This window comes from Ursus americanus, chromosome 13 (assembly GCF_024610735.1).
Source record: "Ursus americanus isolate L20-20 chromosome 13, mUrsAme1.1.p, whole genome shotgun sequence".
Lineage (NCBI taxonomy): Eukaryota > Metazoa > Chordata > Mammalia > Carnivora > Ursidae > Ursus > Ursus americanus.
Window position 1 is genome coordinate 72,406,881 of NC_142139.1, and position 25,140 is coordinate 72,432,020.

Sequence of the window (25,140 nt, forward strand, 5' to 3'; positions counted from 1 at the left end):
AGACTGTCATTGACAAAGACATGTACAAAGTTAGCACCACATGTCTATAAATGCAGTTAGCCACAACCTTTCCAATATACAATTTCCCTTTGCTCATACACACATATATTTACAGCTAATAAATAACATTTAAAGCCAAAGCATTGCTAATATATATATAATGAAGTCTGTAGAAGCCAGAGTTCCTAGGGCCATACACTGATTGGATCCATATTTTCTCAAGTTTACACACCCTGTTCAAAACCCAAATCCAGAAACTTAATGAATTAGCAATAAAGGGGGATGACAACAACAAATCTCACAATATTTTATTTTTAGAGAAAATTCATTCCAAGTTGGCTGACAATCACAGCATTCATCCTACTTTGTAGAGGTATAACCATATTTCTGAAATGAAAGGCTGAAGTTCTGGCACCTCTGGAATAATTTCTAGTCCAATATGTCCTAATACTGTATCTCTTGATTATTTATTTTCCAAGCTATGCTGAATAATAAATGTACATGTGGGGCTTCATATGTGAGTAATATGTTTAGATAGCCACACATGTTCACAGCTTGGATTCCCAGCAATAATCTTCGAGACATTTTACTTCCTTAGCAATTTACATTAATATATAGAAGATCATTCTGAAAATATGCTATCTAGTTTATAAATAGATATATTTATCTGTTCGCTCACTCTTGACTAGTTAAAAATAACACCTCTCGTGGCATTTCATATGGCTATGGCAATTGAGGATTCTTTTAATTTTCCAATTTGGTTTTAAGCACTGTTTATGGATATATACTCTTTCACCTCTTAACTTAGTAACAATGGCCCTTGTCTAAAATTTATAGGAGTTTGCATGTTGTAAAATTTGACCTTGAGTACATATTTTCTTACTAAAACCACGGAAGAAAGAGACATGCTCAAAGAATGATTGAAGCATGACTGAGATAAACCTAAAATTGAACAGTGTCTATGAGATATTAAATGACTTCAAATTGATGAATATAAGTTCAGAAATCTGATTAATGAAATTGTGGTATCATTTTCTTTCCCCATAGTTAAAATTATGTGTCAGCTGACAATAACAGGCTCATTTAAAACACCAACATAGAAAGCAATGTTAAAATATAATCTTGAGGCAAATGGCGGGTAGAGATTAAAGCCTATTAAAACTGAATTGGTCTAAATTTTATATCTCTTTTAATTTGTAACTTAGCAATGATGCAACCAGCTTCAGGGAGGGTTTAGAGTTTCAGTGATTTATCAACTTCATTTTCTATTCCTCTCTCCAAGTCACTAGTCCCTGGTTAACTCCTGGACAACACAGCACCCAATGGCAAGAGAAGAACCATTCCAAAAAAGTCAGGTGTCTTGACTAGTAAGTAAATGGGTCCAACTCATGTCACCAAAAAAAAAAAAAAAAAAATTATTTTCTATATTCAGACTTGGAGAAAACTTTGAGATGGTATCAGTCCAGAAAATGCAGACTTCCAATTAAAAAATGAGATTCTACTCAATTTTAAGCTGTGGTTAAACTCACCAGATAAAGAAGGCTTATTACATTACCATGAGCCAAATTGGTTCTTATTTCTTTCTCAAAGGACAAAACAGTGATTTTCAAATCTGCAATCTTTTAATGTTAGAAGATGTGCTATTTGGCCACTATATTCCTCAAACTGAATTAGCCACTTTTTTGGGTATTTGAGACTGTATCCTAAAATAACTAATTAATTACTGATTAGGGATTAATACTCAGGAAAATTCTCTTTGAAACACCCAAAGCACTGGGCATCTTTTGTAAAAAGTTATTTCATTCTTCATGGAATTCATATGCTGTTCTTCCTTCTGCAGATTTGCCCAGGTTCTGAGAAAAAGTAGAGGAAGGGCAATTTATTATTTGCTTAGTGTTTTACAACACTCTCCCCTCCCACCTTCATGATGAAAAAGTTATTCAACTGGAAGTTCAGGACAAAGGTTGTGAGTACATACCCAGGGGATATGTGGATAATGAATCAGACATGGATAAGGGCAGGCTTGGGGGCATGAAAGACACTCTAAGATCTACTTAGCCATGTTCCAATAAGGACTATCATTTTCAGAAGACTGAACCAAATTATTTCAAAGAAGATATGATTTAAGAAGACTTCTTAATTCTAAAACTTGTCAAATGAAATGCCTGATTCTTTTCTTTTCTTGTGATATGAGTCCTCTAAAGAGTTATATCAGAAGATAAGAGACAGAGAACTTTTGATTAATTTGGTGACAGAAGAGAGAAACTGCAGAATGTTATTAGTATGATTCATAATTCCTAGATAAAGTTCAGATGCATAAGGAAAAGCCACCTAAATATCTGTGGTCTCAGTAATCCTATAATCAGACAAGGAATGTATCACTAGACTTTCTCAGGTAAATGATTATGACTTACATAAATAATATGACCAGAAATACTTTTAAAACAGCTGGAGATATTTCCTAAATTTTCAGGTTTTCTTTTTACATTCCCATATAGATTTAAAGTTGTGGATGATTTGGGGAAAATGTAGGTGTACAAGTGTTTGTGTATGTTTGTATGTGACATAAATACATGTATAAAACTTCACAGAGGAGTCACTTCTAAAAGTTGAAGCAAATATGAAATTATCTCATATTTGTGAGGAGGGAAAACAAAGCAATGAACCTCTGAGTAGAATAGTCTCCACTTCGATAAAAATTCAGTTATTCTGGCTCAATACCATCAACTATTTTCCATTTTAAGTTTATCTTGAGTGCTCCCACATTAATGTTTTTAATCAAATGGCTTCAATCTTATTGTTCAAAGTGTATGTCATAATTCCATTTTTGTAAAAAAAATGAAAAAATATTAATATTATATATGTGTTGAGAAGGTCTGAAAGAATATAAATTTAAATGTTAATTGGGAGTTATCCCTGGGGGATAGAGTCACAGTGATTTTATTTTTGCCTATTTTTCCTAATTTATCCATAATTCATAATTATCCATGGATAAATTACAACATAAAATAGAAATTTAAAATAATAGAGATATTCCACATAGGGTCTTTAATATGCTTTTCTGATTAGGCAACTCTTATTCTGTACTTTTGTCAATAAATGTTAACTGAGAGAAGACAAACCAGAGGACAAACCAGAAGCAATTATTTTTTCTATTTCTGGATAATGTTGTACCAGCCTTTCCCATTGTTTCTTGTTTCCCTGGCTTGTATGACATGATCTAAGCTTTTCTCCTTTATACTTGTAACCCATTAGAACTTGGTATCTGGCAGGAGAATGAGCAGAGAAATAAAAGTGAGATAATGTGAGAATTCAGGAGGGGAGAGAGAGGGTCACATGCTTAATCTCCACTTAGTATTGATCTGGAAAGATTTAGCTGACAGCTGCCATATGGATTAGTCTTAAAGTTTGGTAGAAAAGAGCCAGGGTATTGTTTTGAGACGGAAAAGAAGATCATCTCCTGAATTCTAACTCCATTATCTCCACATCGTTGGGGATTTTGAGATGGAGGCTTGGTAGCTTCCCCTTTTTGGCTCTCTGTCCTGGAGTCGGCTGCCACCTGGGGCACCAAGAAGGACTATGTGCTGCCGCTGATGTTTTGCTCCCCTGGAACGGCTATGCCCACAGTCACAATGACGACTACTGTGTTGTACACTCTGAACACAGGCTCCGTAAAGGTAGCAGGGAAGCAGTACAGAAAAAAGCAGCAGTAAAGATTTTGTGGTAGTGCAAAAGGAAAATATAGAACAGAAAGAGAATGAAAAAAGAGGAAGTACTGCCAAAAACAAATGGGCCAGGCCAATGTGTATATGGAAGGGCTAAGAAAGAGCACCTGAAGATTCTAGCCGCAAGAATCAGTGCAAGTCTTTAGTTACAGGATGAAGAGAGACGTATGCAGCAGTGTCCCTAAGTGCAAGCTCAGGATACCCAAGGAACTTCAGCCCCTGATGCTCACCAGCCAGACTTGTTCTTCAGAGACTTGTCATGGCATTTCACAAATACCACAGATGACTTTCCTTTCTGCAGATGAGATACTTTCTCCCTGGAACAGAAGATTACCCTGTAGAAGAAAATGAATGTGAACATGTCATATGGGAAAAGAGAAACAACTGAAAATATATGGTTCGATCAGGGCTGTTTAAATCCTACCTGATCACTAGGATTCATTACTTTGATATTTTCAATAAACTGTTTAAAGTCAGGCCATTCTGGTCAGCAACACATCTGAACCAGAGAGTTATTTGAGGGCCTAACCCACTGTTCAACAATAGAGTTAATCAGTCTAGACAGGCACATAAACAGCTTGGAGCAGCCTTAAAATCACAAAGCTTTCACCACGAGGTGACACAAGATCAACTTTACCACTTCCTCGTATCTGCATTAGGGAATTCACAAACCATCCTTCAACTGGCCTGCTAGAGAAACAAATGCTCTGCATAGCCTCTCCATCCACAACCTGTTTTTTGTGTTTTTGTTTTGCTTTGTTATGAAAGAAAATGACCAAAGAGAAAAAATTTATCAATCCTAACTTAAGGAGTCATTTTTATTAACAACAATGGCACACTATAGTTTGCAAAATCCCTGTACATTTAGTATAAAAGTCTTAAATGCTATGGGGCTCTCTATGCAATTAATTTATAGATATACGTGAGGTGGGGTGGGGAGACAGAATGAGATTACCTTTTCATTCTTCTCGAAGAGCTGATTTTAATCTTTGAATGTCAAAGTAACATCTCTGAGATTCTTTCCATAACTGTTTTGTGCTTGCAAGAAACAGTGCTAAATGAGAAGCTGAGATCCTCAACTTAAAATCTCAGCTCTCACTCAATAATTGTGATCAATTAATGGCTTATAGTTTCTTTCCATGAAATTCAGAAATACTATTACTTCGATAGTATGATAATAAAAGAACACTCCTCCCCAGAATTATAGGTATAATTATCTAGTTGATATAGTCTTAAAGAAAAAGCTTACTAAAGCTCCACCTGAACTTATCCCTAGGTAAGGATGCAGTGAGTCTAAAGTGAATGGAGAAAAATAAATTTAATTACTTTTTTTGAGTCTCTCCTGCCTTTACTCTGATCTTCTCAATAGCAAAGCCAGGGCTGCTCCACCAGTCTGACCAGCTGAAGTATGAATCACTCTTCCATTTGAGTTTCAACATTAGCAGTTCCCCAATATCCACCTCCGTGTAAATCAGAAAGGAGTATGTCTTATTCGCAGAAACTTCAGACCTGAAGCAAAAATCAGCGTATTTGGTTAGTTCTGGAAACAAGTGTTTTATTTTTCTCATTTTTCTTCCTCCCAAGATATAAATAAATAGCTTTATTGTTTGGGAGATATTTTAAAAATGCAAAAAATGTCCAACAAAATACTCAAAATGAAGATCAATGGCATTCAGGGTATTTTAAAAGATATCTACACCCTTTTAATCTATTCTAAATTTTACACTAACAATATGAACTATTTAATACAACTCTTAAGAAAAAAAATCCATAAATCAATCATTCAGAGACATTTATATTCATTTTCATATATCCCCTTTCAATCTATATTGCTATGTGAACATGTTTACTTTGTTAAAGTCATAAGATACATATAATTCTCTATTCTTTCTTTACTTCATATTTTACTTTCCATTTCTTGCCATGTTGTACCTAGTTTTCTATAATTACAGTTTTAGAAGCAACCTCTTTGACATCGGCCACAGCAACTTTTTTCATGACACATCTCCAAAGGCAAGAGAAACAAAAGAAAAAATGAACTCGTGGGACTTCATCAAGATAAAAAGCTTCTGCACAGTCAAGGAAACAGTCAAAAAAACGAAGAGGCAGCCCATGGAATGGGAGAATATATTTGCAAATGACACTACAGATAAAAGACTGGTATCCAAGATCTACAAAGAACTTCTCAAACTCAACACACGGGAAACAAATAAATCAAAAAAATGGGCAGAAGATATGAACAGACACTTTTCCAATGAAGATATACAAATAGTAACAGACACATGAAAAAATGTTCAAAATCATTAGCCATCAGGGAAATTCAAATCAAAACCACGTTGAGATACCACCTTACACCAGTTAGAATGGCAAAAATAGACAAGGCAAGAAACAACAGATGTTGGAGAGGATGTGGAGAAAGGGGATCCCTCTTACACTGTTGGTGGGAATGCAAGTTGGTACAGCCACTCTGGAAAATAGTGTGGAGGTCCCTTAAAAAGTTAAAAATAGAGCTACCCTGTGATCCAGCCATTGCACTACTGGGTATTTACCCCAAAGATACAGACGGAGTGAAGAGAAGGGCCATATGCACCCCAATGTTCATAGCAGCATCGTCCACAATAGCTAAATTGTGGAAGGAGCCGAGATGCCCTTCAACAGATGACTGGATTAAGATGTGGTCCATATATACAATGGAATATTAGTCATCAGAAAGAGCGATTGCACAACATTTGCAGCAACATGGATGGGACTTGAGGAGATAATGCTAAGTGAAGTAAGTCAAGCAGAGAAAGACAATTATCATATGATTTCTCTCATCTGTGGAACATAAGAAGTGGAAGATCGGTAGAAGAAAGGGAAGAATGAAGGGGGGTAAACAGAAGGGGGAATGAACCATGAGAGACTAGGGACTCTGGGAAACAAACTGAGGGCTTCGGAGGGGAGGAGGTGGGGGAATGGGATAGGCTGGTGATGGGTAGTAAGGAGGGCACGTATTGCATGGTGCACTGGGTGTTATACGCAAGTAATGAATCATCGAACTTTACATCAGAAACCAGGGATGTACTGTATGGTGACTAACATAATATAATAAAAAATTTTCATTAAAAAAAAAAGAAGCTAGATTGATTTCATTGACTTTAAACTTTAACCACTGCCTCAATGTTGGGTACTTATTTTGTTTCTAATCCATGCTATTATATGTACCAATGTAATGAATATCGTTTGCCATAAAGTTTTTTTAAAAAATCTGATGACTATTTCTTTTCCAAGTGTTCTACTCATCTTCTGCTCTAAGGACCAATGGTTATGGCAGGTAACAGTACCATGATCAACCCACATGCTGGAGGTAATGCCCTGCGGCTACTCACAGGGTAAAAGGGATGTTCTCACTCTCAGCCACAGTGCCATACAGAGAGATCTCAAAGGCCTGGTTGGTCTGTGTATTACTCTCAGTCCCGGTAAAATGTATCTTTACTTGGTAATGGAAGACTGTAGGGAGAAAATTGGAACAAGTGCTGATCAGTTTTTATGGAAACACCACCACCCCCAGATAAGCAGGCAACTCAGAACCACAGAATTCTGATCCATTAAATAGGAAGTGTTCACACATGACTACCAGTGTAGCTTGGAAAGATTTCTTCATGTCTGCACAGTGTTTGTTACTAGAAACTTCAGACCTTGCATTCCACTCCCTTTCAGGAAAGTGTGGTTGTAGCAGATAGGAGGAACCCAGGTGCATATGAATTGTTAAGTAGTCCTAGAAAGTAATCATCTTTGATGGGACACAAGGGAGATCAAATTGAGAAGCTGAAATACCCATGATTCTTTCTCCAAGAACTCTACCCTTTCTTGGCCATCTTTGTCCCCGGATATCTATACAGAGCATATTTGGCATTTGTTAATGGGACACTGTATGTGACTGTTTCTTCATGTTTTATGGGTACGTCTGACTCCCTACCCTATGTGTAAATTCCCTCAGGTCAGAAGATCACGTTTATCCTCTTTATCCCCCCACCATCTAGCACACAGTAGGTATTATAGTAGGCTCACAATCAAACTTATTCATTGAATCATCAGTGAGGCCATAAAGACTGCTAGTTCTTAACGTGTTCTGTAATTAGGGAGAACCTCTGGAAGCAGATAATTGAACTTCTACATTTCCTCCCTGCTCATGCCATCTCTACTAAAAACCCTGAGTAAATGGGATGGGGGAGGTTAAGGAGATAGGAACAGCAGCAGGTTTAACATACAGCTACTAACAGTGAAGAGAAACAGAGTTTGGGGTTGAATGGAGCCCTTGCAGGCATCACCACAGACCACAGCAGGGGAAGTGGAGACTGCCAAAGTATCCCCAAGAATAGTGATGGAGCACTGCATAGCAACAAGCAGGACACCTGGGGATGAGTCTTCAGAAGATTCCAGTCTCCTCTATACCTCACACCCACTTTCTCATTCTGAAGAGTCAGAAAAACTAAGGGTTTCCTCATTGCTTAAAAGGTTCCCTTGAATTATTGCTGCTCCAAACCTTGGGGCCACCAAATACACCACTATGGAGGTTCTAACAAACCACCTTACAAATAGTTGCCTCCGTCAGATATATTTTACCTTGGAAAACCGTACTTCAATTATCATCCTTTCCCTCAGACTTCCACCTGGACTCCACATAAGTTAGCTTTTCTGGTCTTAGTTCCTCTTGCCAGATTTCCTTGGTATCTCCTCTCGCTTCCCTTCAATCCCTATAAATCTCGCTCTAAACAAGTCTGAAATTCAACTGTACAAATTCATGACAAAATGGAAATATTTTGAGGTCTGATATATTCTTCCCTCCCAGAAATAGCTGAATTTTAAAATACAGGTAGTTTTTGCCCTCACTTAAAGCAAACTTTAGGAGTGGGTAAACTCTTTTCTGTGAAGGGCCAGATAGCAATAATTTAGGCTTTGTGGGCCATACAGTCTTTGTCCCAACTACTTAACTCTGCTGCAGTAGCACAAAAGCACTCTTAGTCAACACAAAAATGAATGTGTGTGGCTGTTTTCTAATAAAACTTTCTTTACAAAAGCAGGCGATGGGCTGGATTTGGCCCATAGTTAGCTTGCTGACCCTGGAAAGATGGATGGTTTTACATTAGCTCACAGCCTGGTACTAATGGGCTGGCCCACGCGAGTGGTCATAATGGCAGAGGAGGGTGGAAAGCAAGGCTGCTGCATAGGGTAGTGCAGGTTGCGCCCTGGGCCTTACTGGCAATGGGAATTGGGAGCTTCAGTTAAATGGACCAGGGTAACTCCCTCTCTACCAACGGAAATACAAGTGAGGGTTCAGGGTTGAGTAATACCGTTTCGCTACCTCTGTTGCAATGGACAGACGCAGTACATGTGATGCAATGAGCAATAAGAAATAGGATGGAATTTATTTTCTTTATTCACAACATCCTCCAGCCTACCTTTGTAAGGCATCTGAGAGCGAGTCTTCAGGTACATTTTGCTGCTTCTTTTGGCTCTGACTTTATTGATCTCATAGCCCAAGTTGTTGCAACGGTTCTTTCTGCAACTCAGGCAGAGCCCTTTCTCAAAGGCTTCCTTTGAATTGCACCGGTAGGCCTTGCTTGGATTTTCTTCATTCAACAGAGAGTCAATAAAGAGATGAATGGAGCGCTCATGGGAACACTTCACTAGCTGGTCCACATCTGGGGAAAATGAGGCACAAAGAAAATTCAGCTCCATGAGTGTCCACAATGAGTGTTTCATCCTGTATGTCTGAACTAGTTTCAGAATAAAATTACCTAAGGATCTAGTCCTATGACTGCTTGAGTGTAAGTCCTATTTAAGGAGGTATTTTTGGTGGCAGTGTCTCATCTCTTTCTGAGTGTCAAAATTGCAAATTTTCAGAGAACTTTTGCCTTTTCTGCTGTCTTATGTATGTTTATGAAGATATAATAAGAGACAATCAAGGTAGAAGTTGATTTCCCCCAGTTTGTCACATCCTTCTCTTATACTGAAAACATAAGACATTTCTACATGCTTCTAGAAACATCATAAAAGGCAGAATTGTTAAGTGAATAGTATTTTATCATAGATATTATGTATAATTGGAGGTTGTCTCACTAACAATTTTTACATCAAATGAACCACAGAAATAATTAGCAATGTAATAAAAGTGTACCTCTTACCATAAGCTTTTATAACTATTGAAAATAGTAATATTAAGCTGTAATTTCTATAACATATGCACAAAAAACCTGAGCATATTGACTATAGGTAGGTTCCATTGCCCACAAAGGATGAAAAGATCCCTTAAATTATAAATTTAACACGAACATGATTATTGAAGTAAACATTAAGATAATAATAAATTATGGGGCGCCTGAGTGGCTCAGTCATTAAGCGTCTGCCTTCGGCTCAGGGCGTGATCCCGGCATTCTGGGTTCGAGCCCCACATCAGACTCCTCCACTGGAAGCCTGTTTCCTCCTCTCCCACTCCCCCTGCTTGTGTTCCCTCTCTCTCTGGCTGTCTCTATCTCTGTGAAATAAATAAATAAAATCTTTTAAAAAAAAGATAATATTAAATTATATCTTCTTTAAATTTTGGAATATTTATTATTAGAGAATGGTGATTTATTTTATTTTTTTAAAGATTTATTTATTTATTTTAGAGAAAGCTAAGAAGAGAGAGAACACATGTGCATGAGTGAGGGGAAGGGCAGAGGGAAAGAATCTTTAAGCAGACTCCCCACTGAGGGCAGAGCCCCACTCAGGGCTGGATCTCATGACCCACGTAATCATGACCTGAGCCAAAACCAAGAGTCAGATGCTTAACAGACTGAGCCACCCAAGAGCCCTTTGTTTCTTATTTGTACATCTCTTTAAAAGATTGACAAAAGAAATTTGGACTAATTAACAATAACTCTTATGGTTTCACAACCATATTCAAAGTATAACAACATGTGGCTCATTATCATTTTATGCTGCTGTTATCCAACACAATGGAGGTTTCTTGTGTAGCTCTCACCTTTCGCTCCTTTTATTTCTGGAAGCTCAGTACTCAGCGTAGTCTACAATATAGTACATAAAAGAAAACATATCTGTCTGTCTGACCAAAGCCAGTACTAAGGCTGTAAAGGGATTGTGCTGAATACGATAGCTTCTTCAGAAACATTTCTTGATTAAATGTGTATATTAAATCTACATACTTGTGGGGAATGGGTAGGAGACTGGATCAATAAGAATTAAGTGTGAAACTTACATTTAATTAACTTCTTTTTTCAAAGATTTTATTTATTTATTTGACAGAGAGACAGCCAGAGAGAGAGGGACACAAGCAGGGGGAGTGGGAGAGGAAGAAGCAGGCTCCCAGCAGAGGAGCCCGATGTGGGGCTCGATCCCAGGACCCTGGGAGCACGCCCTGGGCGGAAGGCAGACGCTTAATGACTGAGCCACCCAGGCGCCCCGCCATTTAATTAACTTCTAAATCGTATTTACCTCCAAGGCCTCTCTCTGCAATCACACGGATAGCTTCCCCAATGTTACATCCAGGTTGAAAAGTGCCTCCATTAGGATAAATGTCAACATGTCCTACTGGTTTCTGGATTCCAATACTTCGGCCAGGCGACCCTCTGGTGAATGTGTGTAAGACGTCTACAAAATCTGCATCATCGGGAGAAAGGCGACTTGGAGCTTCTGCATATTCAAAGTTAGGTCCAGCTGGATCTAGGCCTTAATGCAAAAAAAAAAAAAAAAAAAAAAAGAAGAGGCCTCACAGATTTTTAAATTCCCATTCGTTTTAGCCTCAATTAGTATCACCTTAGCATTCGATTTTTCATCATTTGAATGCCCTGGTTGACTGTCTTCCTTTCTCCAAATAGCCTCTAGTGTTGGCCCTTCTTCTCACTGATGTGAGAGATGACGTACGTGCAATACATCAGCAAAGCACAGAGCAGAGGGAGGAGGGGAATGAGCTTCCCAGGGACTCCACTGAGCTCTCTGTGCTTAACTCTGCTCTACTTCTTTTCTAACAGTAGGAAGTAAGCCCAGGAGAGCAAGGGTCCATATTCTATCCTACTCCAGAAAAAAAAAAAAAAGCCCTCCCACGAGATAATTTGCTGTGTTTGCTGGGCAAACACAAAAGAACACCAGACACATATGGGTATTTGACAAACATTCTGATTCTCTTTCAGAATGACAGGCATCTCAACTCTTCTGTGATAAGACTACTGGCACTGCTTTCTTTTTTTTTTTTTTTTTTTTTTTGGATTTTAATAATGATTTTTTATTATATTATGTTAGTCACCATACAGTACATCCCCGGTTTTCGATGTAAGGCTCGATGATTCATTAGTTGTGTATAACACCCAGTGCACCATGCAATACGTGCCCTCCTTACTACCCATCACCGGTCTATCCCATTCCCCTCTGTAGCCCTCAGTTTGTTTCTCATAGTCCATAGTCTCTCATGTTTCATTCCCCCTTCTGATTACCCCCCCTTTCTTTATCCCTTTCTTCCCCTACTGATCATTCTAGTTCTTATGTTCCATAGATGAGAGAAATCATATGATAGTTGTCTTTCTCTGCTTATTTCACTAAGCATTATCTCCTCCAGTGCCGTCCATGTTGTAGCAAATGTTGAGAACTCATTCTTTCTGATTGCTGAGTAATATTCCATTGTATATATGGACCACAACTTCTTAATCCAGTCATCTGTTGCAGGGCATCTCGGCTCCTTCCATGATTTAGCTATTGTGGACATTGCTGCTATGAACATTGGGGTGCATATGGCCCTTCTCTTCACTACGTCTGTATCTTTGGGGTAAACACCCAGTAGTTGGCACTGCTTTCTTACCAGTAATTCTATTGACCTTCTTATTGGTCAGACTTCCTGCAATGCCAGCAGCGTGGGCTCCAAGGCTGTATCCCAAGAGATGGACATTGTCCAGAGGATAGTGAAATTCCTCCTTTGGAAGAGAAAAAGAAAAAGGGGTTCTTACAGTTCTGTACAAAAGATCAAAGCTAAAAGGAAAAAAAATATGTAAGTATTGTTTTTGAAATACAGGCAATGCTGAAAATTAAACACTACTTATTTTAATTTTGTGTTCTAGATCAGTCTATAGTGTTGAGATTTTCTCTTTCTTTAAAAACATATTTAAGTTAGAAAGTTTTCCCATCCATCTGAAATCAAAGTGTATGGAAATCTGAATTTCCACAGATCTGAAAATATATGTATGAATGTATGTGTGTAGCTACATATTTATATGTAGATATATGTATATATATGTGAACTATATGTAGATAAGCTATATGTAAATACACACAAATATATTAAATATATATTTAACTTCAACTCATTATTCCCTACTCTAAATACCCTACATCACTTTATTCTTTAAGGTTAGTCAGAAAATGACTTAAAACCAGGAAATATTACAGGGAGAAAGAACCATAGATACATATGGTCCAGCCTCTTTATTCAACCTATGAGAAGTCTGAGGCTCAGGCAGGTGATCTAATTTGCCAGGTTCACTTTCCTGATAAGCAAAAGGGTGAAGAAAAGAACTTTTATCTTTTAATGACCAGTCTAATAAACAGAGATTATTTTTTATCTTCAAGTATCTGGCTTAAATAATTTGGCCCTGTCAGAGTATTAACTTTCTTTCAGCCAACCCTAAGATACTTTTCAAAGGTAATTTTCAGGGGATGACATCGGAGAATACAAGTGGATAAAGTGGAAGCTAAATCAGAACTCCTGACCCATAGCCACCTCATAGTCTACAGACCTTCCCTGCCATTTTCTTCCTAGCTCAAATCTATCAGTCTATCTAACCCTCAACAAAAATCTGGATCTTTAATCTACACTATGGAGTGGGTAGTATTAATCTTTTCATGAAAAAGACTGGTATTTTAATGGGTCAAATGCAGGACAGGATTTCCATGTGCCAGCCAAGTGGTAGAGAAGGATTTGGCTAAACATGACATCTTTCCTCTGCCCTGAAATAAAAAGCTTTTGTCTGCTCTGCCCACTTAGTTCTTGGTCTCACCAGATCTATTCACTATGAGAATATCAAAGGATGCGGCAGGGCAGGACTATGCCTTGACTTTACAGTTTTATCATTCTTATCACCATGCTGCTTTCTGGCTAAAAAATGCCTGTGCTTATTCTGAAGATTTGAGTTGCCCCAGAAAATATTTATATTTAAGTGAAAAGGAATCAAGACCACCATTTTGTTCAGTACTAGCAAAGAGGCTAGTTTTGGACGCATAAGGCTTCTTCCCCCAGTCTTACCGCCATCCAGTTGATGAACTTGGCCACATCTTTTCCCACCAGCTTGGTGTACCCTGCAGACACTGGATAATGCTGCTGGGCCCGCGACAGCCAGTCCACCACAATGACATTGGAGTCCGGTTCCCTCTTGTACAGGGCAGCCACAAGTTTTGGCACCCAGTTCTCATACATTCCTGTCACCTGAAGAGGATGATACAAGCTTTCCTAAAATACCCACCTGCAACGTATTATAGGTATGTCAGCCTAATACACCTACATTAAATGGAAAGAAAACGACCAAACAAACCAGAAAGGAAGCCCAGTGGCTCAGAAAGATAACCCAAACCATGCAAAAGTGTATTCAGAGACTTGTGCCTGCCTCTACTGAGGCAAATTTGAGTATGCCAAAGAAGGAATGTGTTGAACTGAGGAATGGCAGATTAGGTTTGCACTACCGATTTTTAAAAACTTGTTTTATAAATTCTGTAAAACCAATAATTTATATAAAAGATCAATCTGAATAAGTTAAAATTCTGCAGCAGAATCTATAATTCTGAATATATTCAAAATATATTTAATTTAATTACTTGCAATTAGCCTGTAAATTTTTCCCAACCACATTATTTTGGAGGATGTGAATGCACCTTTTTTTTCTTATAAAGAGTCATTTATATAAAACATTTGATGTGCTAATGAAAAAAATAGTTTCAAACATACTAATCCTAACAGAAGGTAAATTCATTTAGCAATCTCTTTGTTAATACATAAGCAAATGATCAGCTTTGGCTTAGATTTTTTTTTTTTTATAATTCTCTCCAATTCTTAATTATCAGAGTGGAAATTAATGAGATTTAATAGTCACAATTCCCAAATTATTCGATTGGCCCTGTTTGGAGATAAGGAGACTTCCAACTGTAATTCTTTGCTTCTTATTTTAAAAAGGCTCCCAAATTCAGAGTCAAAAGAACTGTAAGAGTTCTCAGGTTAATTCTATTTATGTAAAATTTTATTTTACGTTTCCAGAGAGGACATTGGACACCTTTGCAAAGATGCATACTTTAAAATAATTAAAACACACTTAAACACTGCAGATTGTAAAATTGTGTATCATCTTGCTTCAATGTAGCAGTAACCTGATTCAAATCCCCAAATCTCCCCACCCCTACTATGACCTGAGAGAAAATCATGTTGTAGGCATAGTAAAGGTTACTTAAATATGTACTCAACAAAGAAGGTTCTCAAATACATTTTTAAGGTAGCTTGTCAGGGGAGACCTATAAAACCTATATTCTTCTTAGATTAATTCCAGTAACAAAAGTAGGAGTCATGAATTATCAAATCAAGGGACTTCATTTGGAATTTTGATCTTATACAGCAGATTCTTTCCGATTTATGCTTCCATTTTATTTAGTTTATTTTCTAGACTAAAACTATCAAAACATGAGATCTCACTTCACTCCTGACACTAGCAACTGCACAATTTTTCACTTCACAGCTGTGCTCTCTGGTAGGAAAAAGCAAACCTGGAACTCAGGAGATTTTGCTTTCAGTCCCAGCTATTCCAATAATTACTTGTACGAACGCAGGCACTGTTTTAACCTTGTAGGCCACCAATAAAACAAAGGGTTTGAGTTCAGATGATTTTGGTTACCTGCCACCTCATAAATGTCTTCTTGTAACCATTTTGATTCCCAATCTATTTGCAGTGATGTAATACCAGCTCTAAATCTATTGCCATTTCAAGTATGAAGAGAAAAAAAGAAAAGGTATAAAGGTGATATTAGTCCATTAGAAACTCATTTAAACCTTCTTTGAACCTGTCTCAGCTAGAGGTTGCTTTAAAAAGTCTATGTGCAGCCTGGGTCATTGAGGGAACAAGTCAGAACTCCACCAAGCCCCAAACCCTGATGAACTGGTCCTGTCTCCCCTTCTCCTGTCTTAGATGTTGGGGGTTTGCCACCCTTTGCCTTTCAAGAGACGATGATGTCAGTTCTTCAGAATGCAATGTTAACCACTCCTTCTTTCAGCCAGGCATGAGGACCTCCTACCACAATGAGAATTCTGTACTTAACACTCTGCTCCATGAAACCTAAGCAGGTGGCAAAGCTCCAGGACAGCTGTGTCTAAACTGCCTTCTGGGATGTGTTCTATGCACACTACATGCTAAGCATTCTTTCGGATTTTCCACGGCAAAGGCACAGAACTTCTTCATTTCCCTGTGTCCTATGACCTTGAGTTGCTAAATAGTTTACCTCAGATAAGGCAAAAAATCTTGTTTGCTCTAAGCCCCTATTATAATTTTTTCAGCATTATCAATGTTTCCAAGTTAGGCAATCTGTGAAAGAGTAAGTAACCCAACTTACTCCTACAGTGACTGATACTTTTATTAACTGCCTAAAAACTATTCTAATCCTTTCTTTTTTAATTCGACATAAAATACTGCTGTTAGTAGCCCTGAACAACAAAGGGGTGGAAAATCCAAGTACTCACCCTCTTTAATCCTAAAAAGGCATTATTTACTAGGTTTTTTTTTTCCTGAGGTTCCTTAAATCACCACAAATTTTTAAAATCTTTGATTCTCAGACACACAGCTGAACTGAAGCCCTTCTGGCCACTCATTCCAGGTGGTCCAACTGAACCAGCCAGACAGTCCACTGCGATAAGCTGAGATCAGTTACCCAGTGTGGCTGGATTAGTTATTGCATAGGCTAAACAGCTCTTTATGATGAAACTCAGTTTCATAGCTAGTGGCCTAGCCTCTGAGCTCAGGCTCTCAAAATGTCAGGACACACAATGTGAAGAATATGGTGGGCTTAGTGGGCAGGAGGACCAATGATAAAATTGGCACTCTCTACTGAGACTGGGTTAGTCATGTCATCTTTGCATGAGAAGGAACTATGCTTTTGAAAAATTCCTCAAGTATCAAGTTCTCTTAGGGATAAGATTGAGATATCTGAGATATTCAATTTATTCTGTCATATAAAATGTTTATTACGCTTACTATACTTTTCTGAAAAGTATTTAATGTTCTGTGTACAACCAAAATGTCTCTAAAACTACCAATGGTTACTTCCTCTTATTTAAATCTCTTAAAACGTAAAAACATCTATGTTAAGAATTTGAATATTTATTTTTATCATAAGATATATAATTTATTATGTTAACTCTAGTAAATAGATTTTTTTGAAGAAACATCCATGTAAATTCTGTTAGTAGTTGCCTTCACCTCCATAAAAGTTATAGCAATTGTCCTGGATTGTTAATTAAGAAAGGCACTTAAGTTACACAGGAAAAGAAATCGAGACTAGAAGTCTATCAGTCATTCTCTAATTTATCTCATTAGAATTTATTTAGTGTCTATTAGCTCTGACATAATGGCAGGACTATTTCTCTTTAACTTCCCATCTTAAAAAAGTCCTTTTTATATAAAAAATGAAATCTGCTCACTAGGGTTTTAAAATATTACCAACTGAAGTAGCTAAGAACTCCACCGTGGAAAGTGACTGTCTGGCATACTTAGAAGTCACTACTTTAATCATATTCTTTTTTTTTTTTCTTTTTTTAAAAGTTTTTATTTAAATTCCAGTTAGTTAACACACAGTTTCACATGTAAAATTTAGTGATTCAACATTTCCATACAACATCTGGTGCTTATCACAACAAGTGCACTCCTTAATCCCCATCACCTATTCTTATTCTTTAAAAGGAAAAGTAAATGTAACCACAGTTTTCACTTTTTCTAATCATTTTGCATGATATTTCCCTGGCTAACCCTCTTTCATCTCTAGAAAAGTTCCCTAAAGTTTACAACTGGAGAATTCTGGAAGTAGAGTCTAACCTCTTTGTCTTACACCTCATTCAACTGAGGCCCAGAGATGAGAAGTAGCATCAATCACATCACAGAGTTGGAAAATGGCAAAGCCAGAACCAAAATCAATAGTTCCTCACTCCACTCCAATCCCCTCCTCTCTCTGACAGGTTTTCCCTTAGGAAAGGACCTTTGGTGATGTGCTGCATGCATCAGGACCTTGCCAGGTTTCCACTGGTTTCCTAAAATCATAACCTACATTCTGCTCTGTAGTTGAGCAAAGGCTTGTTTTCCCACCTCACAAGAATGTCTGGTTCGAGGACACCAACTAGGTACCATGGTAAAATGAAGGATGGCACTACCTGGAGGAAGTACTCATGAACCCATGATTTTAGATTCCACAATCCCCACCCCAAGCCAGAATTGCCTGCACTCAAGTTTAAAGTAAAGCCATTGGAAAACAAGCTTTGGAAAGCCATTGGAAAACAAGGCATTGGAAAACAATCTCCATACAGGATATGGAGACTCATCACAGGGTTCCCAATAAAGATAGCAAACCAGTCAGGCAGGATGCCTGGTCTACCCCAATTTGCTCCTTCCTAAAGAGACTGTCTTACCGTCCAGCCATGGATCACCACAAAGGTTTTGCTGCTGTGGTTGAAGTGGCAGTTAGCCACAGATTCTGTCACTCCAGGAATGAGGTGGCAAGTATCCTCAGCTGTGTCTTCAGGGGTCCTTAGAGCAAATTTACTTTCAATATCTATAAACTCTCTTCCTCCTGTAATTCCTGAAAAGGGAAAATTGGATAGGTGGCTAATTGGAAGGCTGTTCGTTTTATTTGCTGGAATGGTATGTTTTAGGTTTATAAGCAACTACCACCAGTGCTATTTTTGTTTCTATTTTTTTTAAATATATGTAGATTGAAAGAGAATGACTAATCCTCGATTGGTGATCAAAGTTGACAGAGACCAAAATCCAGGTCTCTTGGTTATAATTCAAAACTCATTCTCCCAAAGAACATCGGCTTATGGCTCTTGCATTGTGAAGTCCCACTTATTTCATATATTATTTCATCCTCTTTCAATCTCTGGTTACATCAAAGAAATGTTTTCCCAAAATATTATATAATAGGCTTGAGAAAAGCTTGTTTCCTTTTCACTAGGATAATTTTTTTAAATGTTAGTAATTACAAAAGTTGGAAGCCCAAGTAAATTTTTGTATAAAATTATTCCCACCCCCATAGCAAGGTACATCAGTTAAAAAATGTTTTAAAAAATCATTCAGTGGTTTGTTCAGAAATACCTGTGCTATGTGTGAACTGGTTAATTCATTTTTTTAAAATATTTTTATTTATTTATTTGACAGCGAGAGCACGAGAGCGCATAAGCAGGGGGAGCAACAGAGGGAGAGGGAGAAGCAGACTCCCCACTGAGCAGGGAGCCCAACACAGGGCTCAATCCCAGGACCCTGCGATCATGACCTGAGGCAAAGGCAGATGCTTAACTGACTGAGCCATCCAGGAGCCCCTGAACTGGTTAATTCTTTTTGCAGATATTTCTTTTCCAATATTTCTTGTCTTTGCAGTCTTTCACACAAAGTCAAAGCTTAAAAAACTACAGCAAAGCAGATTTGGGAAAGAATCCACTTTGACTCTTCATACTCAACCCCAAAGTGAATAAGGAGAGAAATAAAACTTCAGCCAACCTTTTGACTCTCTTGACAATAAATCTAAATTTTGATAAATCTTCATTTAATACTACAGTGAATGCTTGAAGTAAATTGTATTTCAAATAAAGTCAAATTCTTACACAAAGTGAGCAAGTCAAAGGGAAGTTATATTAGGGGAAATTATTTAATTTCTTAACAAGTAAAAAAATTAAAAACTATTTACTATAAGGTAATAATTTGTAGTTTTTAGATTTCTCTATTTAACACTCAGAAGATAAATAATTGGTCCGTCTAATTTCTTAATCTAAACTTCCTCTTTTCACAATTCAAATGCTGAAAATCTATAATTTCAAATAATATTGCAAAAGCCAGGCCAAAAAGTGAAAATAAGAATGATATAGTATAGTGAATGTACAGGAATTCAAATCAGGCTGAGCACTGGTCAACATTTTCCTTTTTAATTACTTTCTAAAACTCCTTAAGTAATTCATTATAGGTGACATGTTGATCACACACACACACACACACTTCTAGCACCTGAACATTCCAAAATAATTTATTCAAATAATAGCTGTGGTAAACTATTGATACTTAAGGGTTTTTTTTCATTTTCAAATAGTAAAATTGCACTTGAAAGCCACTGACCCATCAAAAATACACTTTGCCTTCCATCTTACTTGAAGATGTAGGTCTTCCTTTTCCTTTCTAACCAGGAAGTACTCTGGTGGTCTCATTATTTGCCTGATAGTAGAAGAAAAATATTGTAAATTTTTAATCTGATTCTGCTCTCGGGTCTTGAAGGTTCCCTCTCAAAAAAAAAAAAAAAAAAAATCATAGCTCCTGTACAGATTATCTGCATAGCCCATTGAGAGGTCCAATTTTCCACAACTAACATTTTCTGTTGGGTACATAGCTTCTAAGTAAAAAAATAGGAAATTCATACATTCTCAAATTCGTATTTGGAGATTTTTATTTCACTTCTCAGGGAAATTCTTTTTCATTTTAAGTTATAGAAAGCATAATGAAGCATTTGACAGGAAGACAGCACCACTCTATATGCTACGAGACATTTTCAATTCTATGTCAGTTCTATATATGAAATCATAAATGTTAGTAGCAATTACAGTCAGTCTTTCCTTCTCTTTGGTATTCTGATAGAAATTTTCACACTACTGGTGTAAGAGTGTCTCAGCATTCTAAAGATGAATGTATTTCCCAAGCTTCACTTTCTCACACAACTGATGTGGGTCAGTCAATATGTTTAGTTGTCCCAGTATATACACTGGGATTGCTCTTGGCTGGCAGATGAACTGATTTGACTCAATTGTTACTAAGGGAATTATTGTTTTCCATACACGAAAATGGTATTAATGACTCTGGGTTTATCTTCTTTAAGGGGACCAGAATCTTTTTTATCAGGTCACCTTAGAAATTAAAGCTACCTTAAATTAGCGGAAGGGAGGCCGCCTAAGGTGTATTCCTTCTTAAGAGATCATATCAGCAGCACCACACCAACTGGTTGGTTCCCATCAGATATGTCATTATTCAGCACTAAGGTAAGATTTGGGGTAAGTTACAAGTTAATGCATTTCTCGACTATGTAATCTTTATTTCTAAATTATTAAGTAGCTAAAATTCTAAGTGTATAAACAAAGACAAGGAATTCACTTAATGTGGATAATAACTCACAGAGATGAAATTAGGTTGAGAGATCAAAGCGCTTCAAAGGTAAATTTATAGGGATACATTATTGTTCTGAAAAGAAGGGACATTAAGCATCCCAGGAAAGCTAAAGTCATCTCACAATTATCAGATGAATAGGATTAGTGTGCATATGAAGACAAGGTACAAGGCTCAATTATGATGCAATTCTCTTTGAAGTTTCTACTCTACCACACACATACCTAAAGGACTTCATCAATAATTTACCTTCTCTCTGAAATTGATGGTCATACCTCCTGACGCATGCAGCTTCTACAGAATGCCAAAAACCAGACTGACTGGGTGAGAACAAAAAAAGTTTGATGAGGGGGGAAAAAATCAATATCCTGTCTGACTGAATTGTTGGTCTTTTCAGATATTTCAATGCAGACAATGCTCTTGACTTATTTAACAAGCAGATTTGCTTTTCATTTTTATAGAAAAAAATATTCATAAAAGAGAAGCAGTAAACTATATAGCTCAATTTCTCCTCCTGGAACAAAGCAAAGAAGGAAGGTTAAGCTAAAAATACACTACACTAACCTGAAAGTGAAAATTTTCCATTGTAACTCTACCCCTGTGTCTGGCACGCACTTTTCAATACTACTATTAATCAATCACACCAGTGCTGAGTTCTGCTCCATTTGCAAATGGTATCAGCTATTTTGCTGTCATCACCCATCACATTTAACTTAGATGTTAGCCTGGAAATTCACTATGGCAGGTCAAATAGAATCGCAGCTACTGAGTACTGATCCATATGCTCCTTGTCTAGCTCTTCTAGTTTCCTAACGAGGGCCTGCAGACTGACGTGGCTTCAAGAACAAAGAGCCTAAGGGCAGTGAGTGCCTCCTAGCCTCACATTCTTCTTAGGAAAAAAAAAAAAAAAATTCAGAATAAGTAAAGTCACAGCCCAGAGTGGTGTTGTTTACCATGCTCTCACACTCATAACTCTTGCGTCTGAAATTGTTGTATTCCTAGATGAATTCATCTGGAGGAGAAAGGGGTGGAAATTTGCTGTGATGGGAGAAGCATAATATAAAGGGAGGGAGTGGTGGAGTGAGAGTAGGAGGGAAGGATAGGAGGGATTAATTTCAAGTCTCCTTAAAAATGATTCCTCCCTAGGGGCGCCTAGGTGGTTAAGTCCCTTGTGCATCTAACTTTTGATTTCCGCTCAGGTTAAGGTCTCAGGCTTTGGAGATGGAGCCCAGGCTGGGTGTGAAGCCTGTTTAGGATTCACTCTCATTCTCTCCTCATGCTCAGGCTCAGTCTCTCTTAAAAAACAAAAAGTTTAGGGGCGTCTGGGTGGCTCAGTCATTAAGCCTCTGCCTTCGGCTCAGGGTGTGATTCCAACGTTCTGGGATCGAGCCCCACATCAGGCTCCTCCACTGGAAGCCTGCTTCTTCCTCTCCCACTCCCCCTGCTTGTGTTCCCTCTCTCACTGGCTGTCTCTATCTCTCTCAAATAAATAAATAAAATCTTAAAAAATAAAGTTTAAAATTATTTTTAAAAAAAGATTGCTCCCTTGATACATTTACAGCTAGCTAAAGCATGCATTGGTTAAAATCCAATTAATTCATCGATTGCAAAGCGTCCACTTAAATCGAAGAGTATGAATTAGAGGAGCCTAAGAATTTTGAGTGTGGCCTGAACTCCTCATTTTTGAGTTGAGGAATCTAAACCCAGAAAGGTGACACTAACTAGACCAGGAATTTAGGGTCCTGAACTTCTAAGAAGCCAGTAAAAACAGGGGCTCCTGGGTGGCTCCATTCGTTAAGCCTCTGCCTTAGCTCAGGTCATGATCCAGGAGTCTGCTTCTCCCTCTCCCTCTCCCTCTCCCCCCTCCCCGCCTTGTGCGAGTTCACACGTGCTCTCTCTCTCCCTTTCCCTCTCTCAAAATAAATTTTAAAAAAAATTATGGAGGCGAACATGTCACTAAGATATTTAAGGCTTTTTTTTACTGAACCTCCAGATATTGGTTTTTTTATCCAATCAGACTTGATGAAATCTACATTTTTAAAATAAATTTAACAAAAATGTTCTTTTACAACCGCCGCTGAAATAAACTTTCAGCTGCAAAGTCGTGGACAAACTCGACTATAACTTGAACCAAGCACATCCAAGCGACACTGCCTTAACTGCAATTTCACCACAAATGGAGAAGAAAATGTTGCCTTTTATGATTTGCTTCAGTTGCCTTTATATTGCTGTTGTATGTTCGGTGAACCAAGCACGGTTCAAGGTACGAGGACTGCCCCTGTTCGCATCTCTCCCGTAATGCTTTAACGGTGATGACGAGCCGGCGGCGCCGGGCAGTGACTAGGGTTCACGCGGCGGCTTCCGGAAGCCCCACGTGCTGGAGGACTCAGCGAGGCCGGGCGTCGGAGCGGGACTCGGACCGGAGGACTCCAAGGGTAGCCAAACGCAAACCGTGTAACTCCCAAGCCGGCGCCACAGACTGCTGGCCTCCGCGCCATGTTTTTAGGAAGGCAGCCCTTCGCTAGGTTTTCTGGGTGCTAAGAAGAGCGGCGCGTGCAAGGATGGAAGCTGGAGAGCTTCCCGGACCCCCGAACGCGTACAGGTAGCTGAGTCCGCGGGACTCGGCGCCACGCGTCCCAGTCCCCCACCACCGTGTAGACGCCGAGAGCGAGTGGCCAGTGCTCCCGAGATGCGGACATCGCCTCCCGCCAGCCCCCGTCCGCACCCCCTCGGGTCGGCTTCTCTAAGAGAAGGATCCACTCTACCCGCGCTCCCATAGGCGAGGGCTGAGCCGCGGTTGCGGTTGCGGCCGCGCCAGGGTCACCTTGACCTGCGTGCCTTTCATTCCAGGGTCCTCGAGGGAGGAAGTCGCTGCCGATCACCGCCATTTAAGCCCTTCCTCTGATCTCTCTCGTCCCGCCCCTCGAGCTGCCCCCTACTCTTCCTCTCCGAGTCTAAGGACCCGGAAACACCGCCTCAGCCAGATTGGAAGGGACAGCGCGGGAACGGCTCCAAGGAGATCAGAGGGGGAATTCTCTGCCTATCCCTCCCGGATCCCAGCCCGTTGACTCTTCTCTGGGCCGGCGCTCAGTTTAGGAAAGTCTCCGGTGCGCATCTGCAACCCCTTTCGACTTCCTCTTTTCAACCTCATAACGTGTGGAAGTGGCCAAAGTGGAGTCTGAGGGTGGAGGGTAGTCTACGGGCAAAACTTACTGTCGGCGGCGGCCACCCCTCCGCGGGTGGCGGTCAGACTCTGGAGCCACATGCCGAGGGCCACCAGGAACAGTGCTTTGCTCTCCATCTCGGGGCGCGTCTCTCTGGGGGAGCTACAGGGCACCAGCAGAAGCGCGGACAGGGTGATGGACCAGCTGAGCCCGAGGTGGGAGCAGGCTGGAGCTGAGGTCCGGCGTGGGCAAGTTGCCCTTTAAAAGGGAGGGCAGGGCAGCTGGAAGTGGCAGGTTCCCTCTGAGGAGGAGGAGGAGGAAGAATCGAGTCTGGCACTGTTTCCACTCTACAGCTGCTTATGTGACTGGAAATATGCAAATAAACCTCATCACCTATTGGCTATAAAATCAGAAGTTGGGGGAGGGCCCTAAATTCATTTCCAAGTATTTGAACAAACTGTATTGAGGATAAACCTCACCCGCGAGAAGAGGGGAAAAGGGCAGAACGGAAAATTTGCTTTCTCTGTAAGGTTCCTATTTGCTTTTCCGAAGGACTCTGTCTTGCAAGGGCCCCCTGTACAAGCACCAAACAAATTTATATGCATTTATGTTAAATACTCTCAATCACCAGTTTTCCAAGGAGGGGAAGTTAAGCTGTTAAACTACATTTGATCAATATGTAAGCTATACTTCTCTTTCGATAGCTTCTGTTTGTAACTTGCAAAGTTTGTTGTTTGTTTTTCCAAAAATTCTCCTGGACAATGTCAATTTAGGGATCCATGGACACACATTGTTCTGCAGCTTATGCTTGCACAATCTGGTATACTGATATTGGCAAAATGGATT

The 25,140-nt window shown here is 39.0% G+C and overlaps 1 protein-coding gene across 1 annotated transcript; it reads right to left on the bottom strand.

The window, feature by feature from the left end:
• Window positions 1–291: 291 nt before the first annotated feature.
• LPL (lipoprotein lipase) lies at window positions 292–24,641 on the bottom strand. Its single transcript, XM_045793857.2, has 10 exons — window positions 24,344–24,641; window positions 18,400–18,569; window positions 13,996–14,175; window positions 12,559–12,670; window positions 11,202–11,435; window positions 9,167–9,409; window positions 7,094–7,214; window positions 5,052–5,234; window positions 3,956–4,060; window positions 292–1,853 (listed from the first exon to the last, which is right to left on the bottom strand). Coding segments are annotated over exons 1-10 (1,437 nt in total). The 5' UTR covers window positions 24,432–24,641; the 3' UTR covers window positions 292–1,852.
• Between the last annotated feature and the right edge of the window lie 499 nt (window positions 24,642–25,140).